Source organism: Heptranchias perlo, unplaced genomic scaffold (genome assembly GCF_035084215.1).
Source record: "Heptranchias perlo isolate sHepPer1 unplaced genomic scaffold, sHepPer1.hap1 HAP1_SCAFFOLD_216, whole genome shotgun sequence".
Classification (NCBI taxonomy): domain Eukaryota; kingdom Metazoa; phylum Chordata; class Chondrichthyes; order Hexanchiformes; family Hexanchidae; genus Heptranchias; species Heptranchias perlo.
Window position 1 is genome coordinate 463608 of NW_027139230.1, and position 12262 is coordinate 475869.

General features: G+C 48.9%; 1 protein-coding gene across 1 annotated transcript in view; it reads right to left on the reverse strand.

Moving 5' to 3' along the window:
* Window positions 1–12262, reverse strand: part of LOC137310099 (nuclear GTPase SLIP-GC-like) — a 187212-nt gene that overhangs the window by 79016 nt on the left and 95934 nt on the right. Inside the window, exon 10 of the mRNA XM_067978058.1 lies at window positions 10359–10537. Coding sequence (XP_067834159.1) covers window positions 10359–10537 — 179 coding nt within the window. The remainder of the gene's footprint in view (window positions 1–10358; window positions 10538–12262) is intronic.

Below are 12262 nucleotides of genomic sequence, written 5' to 3' on the forward strand. Positions count from 1 at the left end.
TTGCTGCAGTTATATAAGGTATTGGTGAGACCGCACCTGGAATACTGCATACAGTTTTGGTCTCCATACTTAAGAAAAGACATACTTGCTCTCGAGGCAGTACAAAGAAGGTTCACTCGGTTAATCCCGGGGATGAGGGGGCGGACATATGAGGAGAGGTTGAGTAGATTGGGACTCTACTCATTGGAGTTCAGAAGAATGAGAGGCGATCTTATTGAAACATATAAGATTGTGAAGGGTCTTGATCGGGTGGATGCAGTAAGGATGTTCCCAAAGATGGGTGAAACTAGAACTAGGGGGCATAATCTTAGAATAAGGGGCTGCTCTTTCAAAACTGAGATGAGGAGAAACTTCTTCACTCAGAGGGTGGTAGGTCTGTGGAATTTGCTGCCCCAGGAAGCTGTGGAAGCTACATCATTAGATAAATTTAAAACAGAAATAGACAGTTTCCTAGAAGTAAAGGGAATTAGGGGTTATGGGGAGCGGGCAGGAAATTGGACATGAAGCTGAGTTCGGATCGGTCAATGCCCTGTGGGTGGCGGAGAGGGCCCAGGGGCTATGTGGCCGGGTCCTGCTCCGACTTCTTGTGTTCTTTAGATTTGTGGTTGGGATCAGATCAGCCATGATCTTATTGAATGGCGGAGCAGGCTCGAGGGGCCGATTGGCCTACTCCTGCTCCAATTTCTTATGTTCTTATGTTCTTATGTATGACTCCAGCCACTGGAGAGTTTTCCCCCTGATTCCCATTGACTTCAATTTTACTAGGGCTCCTTGGTGCCACACGGTCAAATGCTGCCTTGATGTCAAGGGCAGTCACTTTCACCTCTGGAATTCAGCTCTTTTGTCCATGTTTGGACCAAGGCTGTAATGAGGTCTGGAGCTGAGTGGTCCTGGCGGAACCCAAACTGAGCATCGGTGAGCGGGTTATTGGTGAGTAAGTGCCGCTAGATAGCACTGTCGACGACACCTTCCATCACTTTGCTGATGATTGAGAGTAGACTGTGCCGTAACCTTCTATGATTCTCTGAGGAGCTGATTCCCAGGTCATTGCAACTTTGTTTGCTGCCTTGGCTGCTTTCTACAGAATGAAGCCCATGGTGCAACTAGACTATAAAGAATAGACCATTGGAATACTGAAACTCCGCCTCAGGGCCTGGGCGGATTTGCATGTGGGGTAGCCAGAAGTCAAGTGAACGTATTTAAATCTGCGCTCGCAACTTGATTGCAGGCAATTATCTTTGCTTCCAGGTTTGGCGTCTCCAAACTGCACAGCGGGCGAGCTGCACACCGGATAACGCAATCGGAACTGCAGTATTTAAACGGCCAGTTCAAATATGGATTTTGGAGGAGAATGGAGCAATGGAGTCGAGGAGATCAAAGGCAGTGCCTAGATTTACTGATGCCTCCCTAGACGTGCTACTGGCTGCAGTGAGAGTGAGGAGGGGGATTATTTTTCCAAGGGATGGCAGGAAGAAACCTGGTTCTGTCACCAAAAAGGAGGTAGCACAAGAGGTGAGCAGCAGGAGCATGGTGCCCAAATCTTGGCTGCTGTGCAGAAAGTAATTCAGTGACCTGACCAGGTCTGGAAAAGTGAGTACACTTGCAGATTCACCAAGTTGTTGTGTACACCCCCCCGCCCCACACCCCTTCATCACTTTGTCTTGGCGAGTGTACTCCATCACAAGATTCGTCCTCACACCCACTTAAGTGTCACCAGCAAACGTCCTTCACTTTCCATCCACTTGTTCACCTCCCCAACACTCACTCCCCCCAATCCTGATTCAGTGTGATGCATCTGTGTGACAGTGACCCTCATCCAATGCACTGCATCTGTCGGGTGAATACGGCATCTTCAGTCACACTCAGCAGGAGAAAAGAGCGCAAAACGCAAGAGAGGGTGAGGACTGGCGATGGACCATCACCGATTGTGGAACTAACTGAGGCGGAGGAGGAATAGAGGTAAGTAGCATATCTGCAGTCCTCTCAAACGGAGGTGGAGAGACTGGAAGCTCACATGGCTGGTGACACAATTTAAAACATCTTTCACAAAGATAATGACTTGATATAATCATTGCTTGAAGAATGAGAAGCCTGAGTATGGAGATTGACAAGATTGTTATTGTGCCGAGATTAAGTCATTTTGCTGTCTTTTGTCTTCCAGGGCCTTCACACCTACAAGAAGAATGTGCAGAGAGGCATGACATTGATTCCTCAGAGGACCCCATTCCTTCTGAGGGCGCACCGTCACCAGACATATAGCCATGCAGTAGAGCAGATACTCACACTTCGGATAGACAAATAGTTGGGTTGTCAACGGGTGGGTCACAGGTCACAAGTGGGTACGAGCAGACACTGGTAGCAGGGGCAGCTGTGGAGAGTCTGCGTCAGTGGGTGCACTCCTCTCCAAGCTCTGCTCAGCTTGGCACAGATGCTGAACCCGGGGGGCCATCGTCAAGAATGAGAATGATTGAGGTACAGATTCACCTTTGCGAGGTACTGGAAAATGTGCCATGCACACTCTCCACAAAGGAGGAGTCCAACTCCGGCATTAATGAAGTGATGTCACAGGTAAATGTGGGACTGTCTGGCATGGATAGAATGGCCGCCTCCACTGAGCTTCAAGCACGGCTCTCAAATGAGTATATGCACTGCCGTGCAGACTTTGGATGCCAACTTGTCTGCCACCTTAAACAGGATGACAGATACCATATCCATTGCCTCACAACGAGTCACTGATCGTCACCATGCTGCTCTCCAGCAGAGTGGTGGGAGTGGCGTGGGCCTGGCCCGGGAGAGGGATGATGGTGAAAGGGGGTATGGAAGTGGGGACGCCACTCAAAGCGCTCCAACTACTCACCCTTTGCGCCCCCCCCCCCCTCACATCACAATTATCCTGGAGACCCTCACTGACAAGACCTAAAATGTATCTTTAACATGCCTATGGCTTGCTCAGTGACACACCTGGTGGTTGTGACTCTGGTTGTAGCGGTGTTGCGCCTCGTTGGTGGGGCTCCTCACAGGTGTCATGATCCATGTTTGCAGGGGATATCCCTTGTCTCCAATGAACCAGCCCTTAAGTCTGTCTCCAGTCTGGAAGAGGGCTGGAATATTTGACTGGCGCAAAATGAAGGCACCATGACAGCTGCCAGGGAATCTGGCGCACACCTGCAGAAATCTCTTCGTCTGGTCACAAACCAGCTGTGCTTTGATGGAGTGAAACCCCTTTCCGGTTATGAAGTCTCCTGGTGCACGTACAGGACCTCGGATTGCCACGTGTGTGCATTCGATTGCGTCCTGCACCTGTGGGAAGCCTGCCACAGAGGCAAATCCCACTTCCCACTCATTCTGGCTGATGTCGTCACAGGGAAAGTTAACATAGTGGGATGCCTTGGCAAACAAGCCATCCATGTCCTGCCGTATACACTTATGTGCAGATGACGGAGAGACCCTGGAGATGTCACCGGTGGCGCCCTGGAAGAACCTGGAAGTGCAGAAATTGAAGGCAGTGGTGAGTTTAATTGCGACGGGCAATGCGTGGCCACGAGGCCCATCTGGGAGCAGCTCTGCACGAAGGAGTGCGCAGATATCTGCGACCACCTCGTGACTCAATCTTAGCCTGTGTAGACACTGCTCCTCAGAGAGGTCCAGGAAGCTCAGCCTCTGTCTATAGACCCTCTCATGTGGGTGGTGCATCCTGTGGCGTTGGCCCCTTTGTTGGTCCCCTAACTGCTCTTCTGCAGGTCCCTGTGGCACACCTCTGCCTTGTGCACCTGCAGGTCCCAGAATGGCACTCCGTGCCTGCCGCGAATGGTGTTGTGCGTCCTCCTCTGATGAACTGTGGAATAAATCTATTGCCCCCCCACATCCTGATGTTGTCAGTTTGAGAGGCTCCAAAATGTTGGTAAATTTGTCTGAATATAAGAACTCTCAGTCTAAACACAAAGAACTCCCAGCCAAACATCTGCCTGCGAGAACTGAGTACCCAGCGGCAATACCTGGCCTTTTATTGAAATGTGTCAATCACTGGTTTAAAGGTCCAAATGAGCTTCGGCTGCATCTCGCCTCTGTTTCAATGGCATGTTTCAGAAGTCATGGGAAACCCATGCAGGAGAAGTTACATCCGTTTCCCTAGCAGAATCCATAAAAAATTAAGTAGCTCAACAGTTTAAATGACCTAAATTGCCCCAGTAACAATCCGGCTGTCGGCATTAAGTGGTGACAGGACTTGTGGATGTCTGTTACGCACATCCAAACACATCTGGGTTAAACCCGGAAGTGGGGGCAGTGGAACCGGGATGAGGTCCTGCTTCAAATATCTATTATTTTTATCTCCCACCCGACCACAACCCACACATTCTTTGGGGTTAAAACTCCCCTCCAGATGTGTGAGCAGACCAGGGTAGAACTTGAATACAGTCCTGCAAGTGTCTCCCACATCGTTACAGTATGTTGCAAACTCCAGAACTGAAAAGGATTGATCCTTCCTGCTCTGATTGAGGAAGAGGAAGGGTGGGCAAGCCCGAACGGCTCGATATCAAGATGAGTCCCTGACTGAGGAGAAGGTCATTCAGTACATCCCTTTCTGCAGCCACAAGGCAACTGAGGTCACAGTCACTCAGAGACAGCTTCACTTCAATCGCGACAGGGCGACTGTCATTCCTTCAAGGCCCCCTCTGAAGGCCAATTACATCCAGTCATGTCCTCTCCCTTCCGAATGCCTGGACACCACCACAGCGCCCATTTCATTCATTCTCTTACTGTGTAGACCCAATGTTACAGCCAGTTATGAAAAACAAAATTGCACAACTCAGTTCTGTGAAAACAGTACTTCAATGAAGGAAACATTTTCTATGATCCTATTGCTTCTCACCATCTCTGCCCTTCGTACTTACAAGGGTGCATCCCCGTGAGCCCAGCCGTTCACGACTTGGTGCTCGGAGTGACACGAGATTGTAAGGTAGGTGACTGGTGCTTTGCTGTGGGGCCATTGGGTTCCTGAGGTGCCAGTAGGGCCTCCTCTGCTGTGGCAAGGTTATGCCTGCTCTGGGAACTTGCTCCTTCATGTGCAGGCATCTGAACGGAGACTACACGCGTGTCAGTGTCCGGAGAGGCAGAGTCATAATGCATGCCCACATCTGTCAGGCCATTAGTGCTGGGCACTGGCTCTGTTGGGCCAAAGGAGAGCAGCTCAAATTGTCCCAATCATAGCCTTCGCAGACCTGAGAAATTGCAGTTTCAAGTCTGATACCTCAGGTGTCGATGGACGTGCTCACAGCTGGCACCTCAGGCATCGAGGGACGTGCTCACAGCTGGCACCTCAGGCATCGAGGGAAGTGCTCACAGCTGGCACCTCAGGCATCGAGGGACGTGCTCACAGCTGGCACCTCAGGCATCGAGGGACGTGCTCACAGCTGGCAGTCCACAACTCCAGCTACCCATAGATCCTTGGCTTGGGCCTGTGGTCCGCATATCCTTCGTGAACCGTCATGCTTGAGAGTCGACTGTCTGGCTTCACACAGTTCTTCGTGATGTTGCAGATGTGGGTGGTGGACAAGATCCACCGTCTGCAGCACATGCTAGGACACCATGTCCACTGCCCGCACTTGTATTTGATGCTCAACAAGCAATCCTGAGAGCTGAGGCCCAAGGCTCGTCAGCCAAGAGCTGCTGTTTCTGGATACTGGCCAGCGACAACTGCCTGCTTACCCTCCACTCCCAGCTCCTCCTGGTCAGTCACGCTCTGTGTGCCACACTGGAATCACCCTCCTGGTCAGCCATGCTCTGTGTGCCACACTGGAATCACCCTCCTGGTCAACCACGCTCTGTGTGCCACACTGTAATCACCCTCCTGGTCAGTCACGCTCTGTGTGCCACACTGTAATCGCCCTCCTGGTCAGTCACGCTCTGTGTGCCACACTGGAATCACCTTCCTGGTCAGTCACGCTCTGTGTGCCACACTGTAATCACCCTCCTGGTCAGTCACGCTCTGTGTGCCACACTGGAATCACCCTCCTGGTCAGTCACGCTCTGTGTGCCACACTGTAATCGCCCTCCTGGTCAGCCATGCTCTGTGTGCCACACTGTAATCACCCTCCTGGTCAGTCACGCTATGTGTGCCACACTGGAATCGCCCTCCTGGTCAGTCACGCTCTGTGTGCCACACTGTAAGCGCCCTCCTGGTCAGTCACGCTCTGTGTGCCACACTGTAAGTGCCCTTCATGTGAGCTAAACACATCCCCCTGTCCCTGGGGTGGGGCGTATCCAGGCTGGTGCTTATAAGAGTGAGATGCCAGGACGGGGCTGGTGAGCAGGATGAGCACATGGTTGATGGAGTCAGGTTCCTCTTGCTGCACTTCCAGTTTGTAACTGTGACACCACTACGAGGGTGGAGTTGAAAGAACGGGAATAATCGGAATGAAGGAATATGGGAACAGAGCAGACACGAGATTAGGATCCTGCTCCTGTGGAGGATAAACACCTACATGGACTGCTTCTGTGCTGTAATTTCCACATAGTTCGATATAATAGAACAGGAAGTGCTGTAAGTCAGAGTGTATGATTTGGTTAATATCTTCTGTCACTGAACTATAAGGTCTGAGCTGACATTCACAGCGTGTTAGTGTCAGATTTTGGTGCAGACAGGTCAAGGCATACAAGAAGATGAATGTTGTGACCAGCCTGCAGCTGGCTCCTCTCCTCCTAATTCCCTGTCTCACTCTGCTTCTCCTGTTTGCCTCCCCAGGAGTTCCAGGGGTTCCTCCTTGTTTGGGGTGAAGACAGATGATTTCTCTCCTAGTGGCTGGTCTCTGGAACATAGGAACAGGAGGAGACCATTCTGCCCTTCGAGCCTGTTCCGCCATTCATTTAGATCATGGCTACCCCAATTCCATTGACCCGCCTCTGTTCCACATCCCTTGATTCCCTTACCTAACAAATATCTGCGTTGGTTATGGGTAACTTTATCCTTTACAATGAGAGTTCAGAGTGTGAAAGGCCTTGAACCGCCATGAAAATGAATGAATGTTACCCAGGTGCCAGCAGGCATTCAGCCAACTGAAATTTCCAAGACTGAGATGGATAGATGTGTGTTGGGTCGGGGTAACAAGGGGTATGGAGCAAAGACGTTTAATAGGCTGGTGCTTTGGTGAAAAACAGATGCTTGGGCAGCTCCCTGGGGTGGATCCTCTCATTTTTAAAAAGGCGCAGTCGGTCATGGCAAAAGCTGGATGTTTGATGTCCACAACAACAGCAACTTGCATATAGAAAAATGTCCAAAGGTGGTTCACAGAGGCGTAAGGAAAAAGATTGGGAGGAGTGACCAAAAGCTTGGTGAAAGAGGTGGGTTCCTGATCAGGTCCCTAATGGATGTGAGGGAGGTGGAGAGGCAGAGAGGTTTAAGGAGGGAATTCCAGAGAGTGAGCCCAAGGCTGCTTAAGTCACAGCTGCCAATGGTGGGGCAAAGGGGAGGTGGGGGGTGTGCATAAGAGACCAGAGTTGGAAGAAAGGAGAGTTCGGGGGAGGAGGGGGTTCTAGAACTCGAGAAGGTTGCAGAGATAGGGAGGAGATAAGGCCTTGGAGAGATTTAAACAGAAGGTTGAGAATTTTAGCTTGATCGGGACCTGGTTCAGGACAGAATATGGGCAGCAGAGTTTTGGATGAGTAGTTAATGCAGAGTGGAGGAAGGAAAATTGGCCAGAAGAGTGTTGCAGTAATGGAGTTGGGAGGGGACAAAGGCATGAGAAGGAAGTCCTCCCCTATTTTGTCTGCAATTGGTATCCGAGGGAGGGATCCGACCATTCAAATACAAGCATCCTATGAGTTTTGGTTGAATATGTGTTTGATTGGCAGCTCTATTTGAATTTAAGGGACAAATTTGCTTTGTTTCAGTTCATTTTGAGAAGAATATCTCAGCCCGTCTTGCTCCAATTGAACAGTTTGTTTGGAGCCATTGCAGCGAGATACTTCAGCCAGTGAGACGTCCATGCAAAGTCAACAATGAACAATTTGTGCCAGGTCCAGTTCATAGTGGAGAGAGAGAAAGGAAGGAAGGAAGGAAGTCTTAAATTTATCTGGTGCCGTCATAGCCTTCAAACATCCCAAAGTGCTTCACAGCCAATGAACTACTCTCTTTGAAGTGTCGTCACTGTTATTTTGAAGGCAAAGGACAGTCGATTTGTGCACAGCAGGGTCCCAGCAATGAAATAAATGGTTTTGGTGGTATTGGTTGAGGGAGGAATTTTAGCCAGGACACCTGGAGAATACCCTGCTCTTCTCTGAAAAAGTGCCCTGGGATCCTGGTTTAACATTTCATTTGAAAGATGGTACCTCAAACAGCGCAACACTCCCTCAGTACTGTCGGCCTAGGTTATGGGCCAGAAATTGTTGGAACAATAATGGTGTGTTCATGGCGCTCGTCATTATTAGTTCGTAAAAAAACAGCAATTTGTAGTGAAGAAGAGGTCGGCCGTGATTTCCGATTCACCACAAATTTCTCGACGATTTCTCCGCCGTTACCTTGCAAAAAATAAAAAAATTGCACCCTCGCCGTGAACCTCTCCGTTGAAATCAAGAAGTTGCTGATTTGCGCCGTTAATGCAAATTAATCTTGCTGCAGCCATTTCGGGCTGGTCATTCATGTCGAAGGACCCTGTTAATGACCTGATTTATAGTGTCCTGACATGAAACTCAACCTTCGAGGCCCAGAAAATAATTTTGGAATACAGTACACGAGTAAGAATGTTTGTACATTTCACACACCTACCCTGCCATTCACTCATTATTAACTCCTCAAGGACCAATGCAACAATTCCCAAACACAGCTGGGAAACAAGGTCCTCTTCTTCTTAATTTATTTTTCTTACTTTTCCTTTCTGTCTTTTTTTTCCCCCCTCTCTCTCTTAATCCACTCTCTTTCTTTCCCTTTCTTCCTGTGTCTAACTTGACTCTAATTCACCCTATTTCCTTCTCTGTTGTTGTTTCTTTCATTGCTTAAGGAGACAGACCGTTGGGCGAGTCAGTCACGAGGTTCCAGTTGATATCGCTGCTCCGTTATCAATTAGCATTTCCAGCAATTTGCTGCACAATTTTAGAGCGCTCTGAAGGGTTGAGGAAAAAAGTCCAAATCACCTCGCTCTCATGTCTCATGGTGAGACGCGCCATCCCAGCAATTTCTGGCCCTCTGTGCTTATGTCCTGGGCCTTGAACCCACAAACCCCTGACTCAGAGGCGAGAGCACCATAGCGACAGAGCCATGGGTGAGTTTAACACAGCAGATGCAACTATTGGTTATTTTCTACCTTCTAATTAGGCAACAATTGAGTCTGTGACTACAGTAAATCGGCTGGGTGTCACTGTTTCCACTCACCTATTCATTTGCTGGTATTAAAGCTGTTTAGTGATTTTAAGCCACGGTACAGTGAAGTGTTTATTCTATCCCCTCCTGGAGTTGAGGATTACGTGAGGGCACGTGATAGAGCCACTAGCAGAAATACAGGGTAAGGGTTTTCTGTTGGACCCTTGGGCTCACTACAAATTACCTGGATATTATTAGGGGAGGGCAGATGCTGATTTGTAGAGAGCGAGACCCCAGCTGTGGGGTGGTTTGAGACACTGAATCTGAAGAAATTAACTGCAGTAAAAACCCCAAATCATAACATCGTGTCCTGATACACCATTCCTGTCCTCATTGAACAGGTTTTAAATTTAACATTGGCTGGCCGGGTTTCCCAGAGCTCGGAAAACCCGGCAGTGAAATGGAGACGGGAGCAGCCGGATCAAGAATTTAAATGCTTTTTATTGCACTGCTTGTGGGCCAGGAGGAGCAGGAGTTCATCCCCCGGCCCCTCAAGCAAATCTCAGGGACACAGGCACATCTCAGAACCCGCTGATATAAAACCGCCACAATTTTTAATTGTTACACCCCCGACCCCCTCCTGCCCATTGTGGGGGGGGGGGGGTCTAAAATCCTCCCCAGTCACTGTTTCTGTCTTTAAACAGATACGTTGTGTACTGATACAAAGGCATCAACATTAAACCCCCATGATGGCGGGAGAGGGTCGCGGTGGGGATACTATTTTAAAATGGGGATCATGATCCCAACCAGCCGTGTAAGTGCCCACTGCCATTTTTACGGTGGTGGGTTTCATGTCGTGTGAGTGTCCTGCCGTGGAGAGGCATATTTAAATCGGGGTTCCACAGTGCAACTGGGAGCCTGATTTAAATTTGATTGTTTCCCAGGACTCAGGAAACCCAGCCGTGAAAGGAAGAAGGGAACTGACAGCACCACAGGATGGGGGGGCTCCAAGTTAGACGATAAATGTAACAGGAATTTCAGTCTACATTCACTAAATCAAACAGACCTTATGTATTCACCCGGCTGCAGATCATCTGTCTGTGTGCAGATAAAAGCAATGTCCTGGCATCTTCCTCCATTAGTGGCAGCCTTTATAGTTTCACCAAAAATCACGTGCACAATTTTTTCATTAACAGCCCTTGAAATCTTCGACACAATCCAGACAGATTTGCAAATTTCCAGATGCTGCAAAACAAAAACAAGAACGGGTGAAACCAGCTCAACTGTCAAAATAAATGGTGTCAATGGTACAGCATTGGGTCAGAAGGATACAGAATCACCACAGCATCTGTATCAACGTGATGGGTCGCACAGCATCTGTGGAGGTAACAAGGAGGGTTGATGAGGGTAGCACGTTTGATGTGGTCTACGTGAATTTTAGCAAGGCTTTTGACAAGGTCACACATAGTAGACTGGAAAAAAAAAGTACAAGCCAATGGGAACAAAGGGAAAGTGGCAAGTTGAATCCAAAATTGGCTCAGTGGAGGGAAGCAAAGGGTAAAGGTCAACAGGTGTTTTTGTGACTGGAAGGCTGTTTCCAGTGGGGTTCCACAAGGCTCAGCATGAGGTCCCTTGCTTTTTGTGGGAAATATTAATAATTTGGACTTAAATGTAGGGGGCATGATTAAGAAGTTTGCAGATGATACAAAAATTGGCCGTGTGGTTGATGGTAAGGAGGAAAACTGTAGACTGCAGGAAGATATCAGTGGACTGATCAGGTGGGCAGAAAAGTGGCAAATGGAATTCAATCCGGAGAAGTGTGAGGTAATGCATTTGGGGAGAGCAAACAAGGCAAGGGAATAAACAATAAATGGGAGGAGGATACTGAAAAGTGTAGAGGAAGTGAGGGACCTTGGAGTGCATGTCCACAGAATCCTGAAGGTAGCAGGACAGGTAGATAAGGTGGTTAAGACGACATATGGGATACTTTCCTTTATTAGCCGAGGCACAGAATATAAGAGCAGGGAGGTTATGTTGATCTGTATAAAACATTGGTTAGGCCACAGCTTGAGTACTGCGTACAGTTCTGGTCACCACATTACAGGAAAGTTGTGATTGCACTCGAGAGGGAGCGGAGGAGATTTACGAGGATGTTGCCAGGGCTGGAGAATTTTAGCTATGAGGAAAGATTGGATAGACTGGGGTTGTTTTCTTTGGAACAAAGGCTGAGGGGAGATTTAATTGTAGAAAAAATTATGATGGGACTAGATAGAGCGGATAGAGAGGACCTATTTCCCTTAGCAGAAAGGTCAGTGACCAGAGGGCATAGATTTAAAGTAATTGGTAGAAGGATCAGTGGGGAGTTGAGGAGAAATTTTTTTCACCCAAAGGGTGATGGGGGTCTGGAACTCACTGCCTGAAAGGGTGGGAGAGGCAGAAACCCTCAACTCATTTAAAAAGTACCTGGATGTGCATTTGAAGTGCCGTGACCTACAGGGCTACGGACCAAGTGCTGGATAGCGGGAGTAGGCTGGATAGCTCTTTTACGGCCGGCACGGACATGATGTGCAGAATGGCCTCCTTCTGTGCCATAACCTTCTATGATTCTCTGAGGAGCTGATTCCCAGGTCATTGCAACTTTGTTTGCTGCCTCGGCTGCTTTCTACAGAATGAAGCCCATGGTGCAACTGGACTCGAGAATAGACGATTGGAATACTGAAACTCCGCCTCTGGGCCTGGGCGGATTTGCATGTGGGGAAGCCAGAAGTCAAGTGAACGTGTTTAAATCTGCGCTCGCAACTTGATTGCAGGCAATTATCTTTGCTTCCAGGTTTGGTGTCTCCAAACTGCGCAGCGGGCGAACTGCACACCGGATGTGCACCTGAAGTGCTGTGACCAGCAGGGCTATGGACCAAGAGCTGGAAAGTGGGAGTAGGATGGGTGGCTCATTTTCGACTGGCAGCAGACATG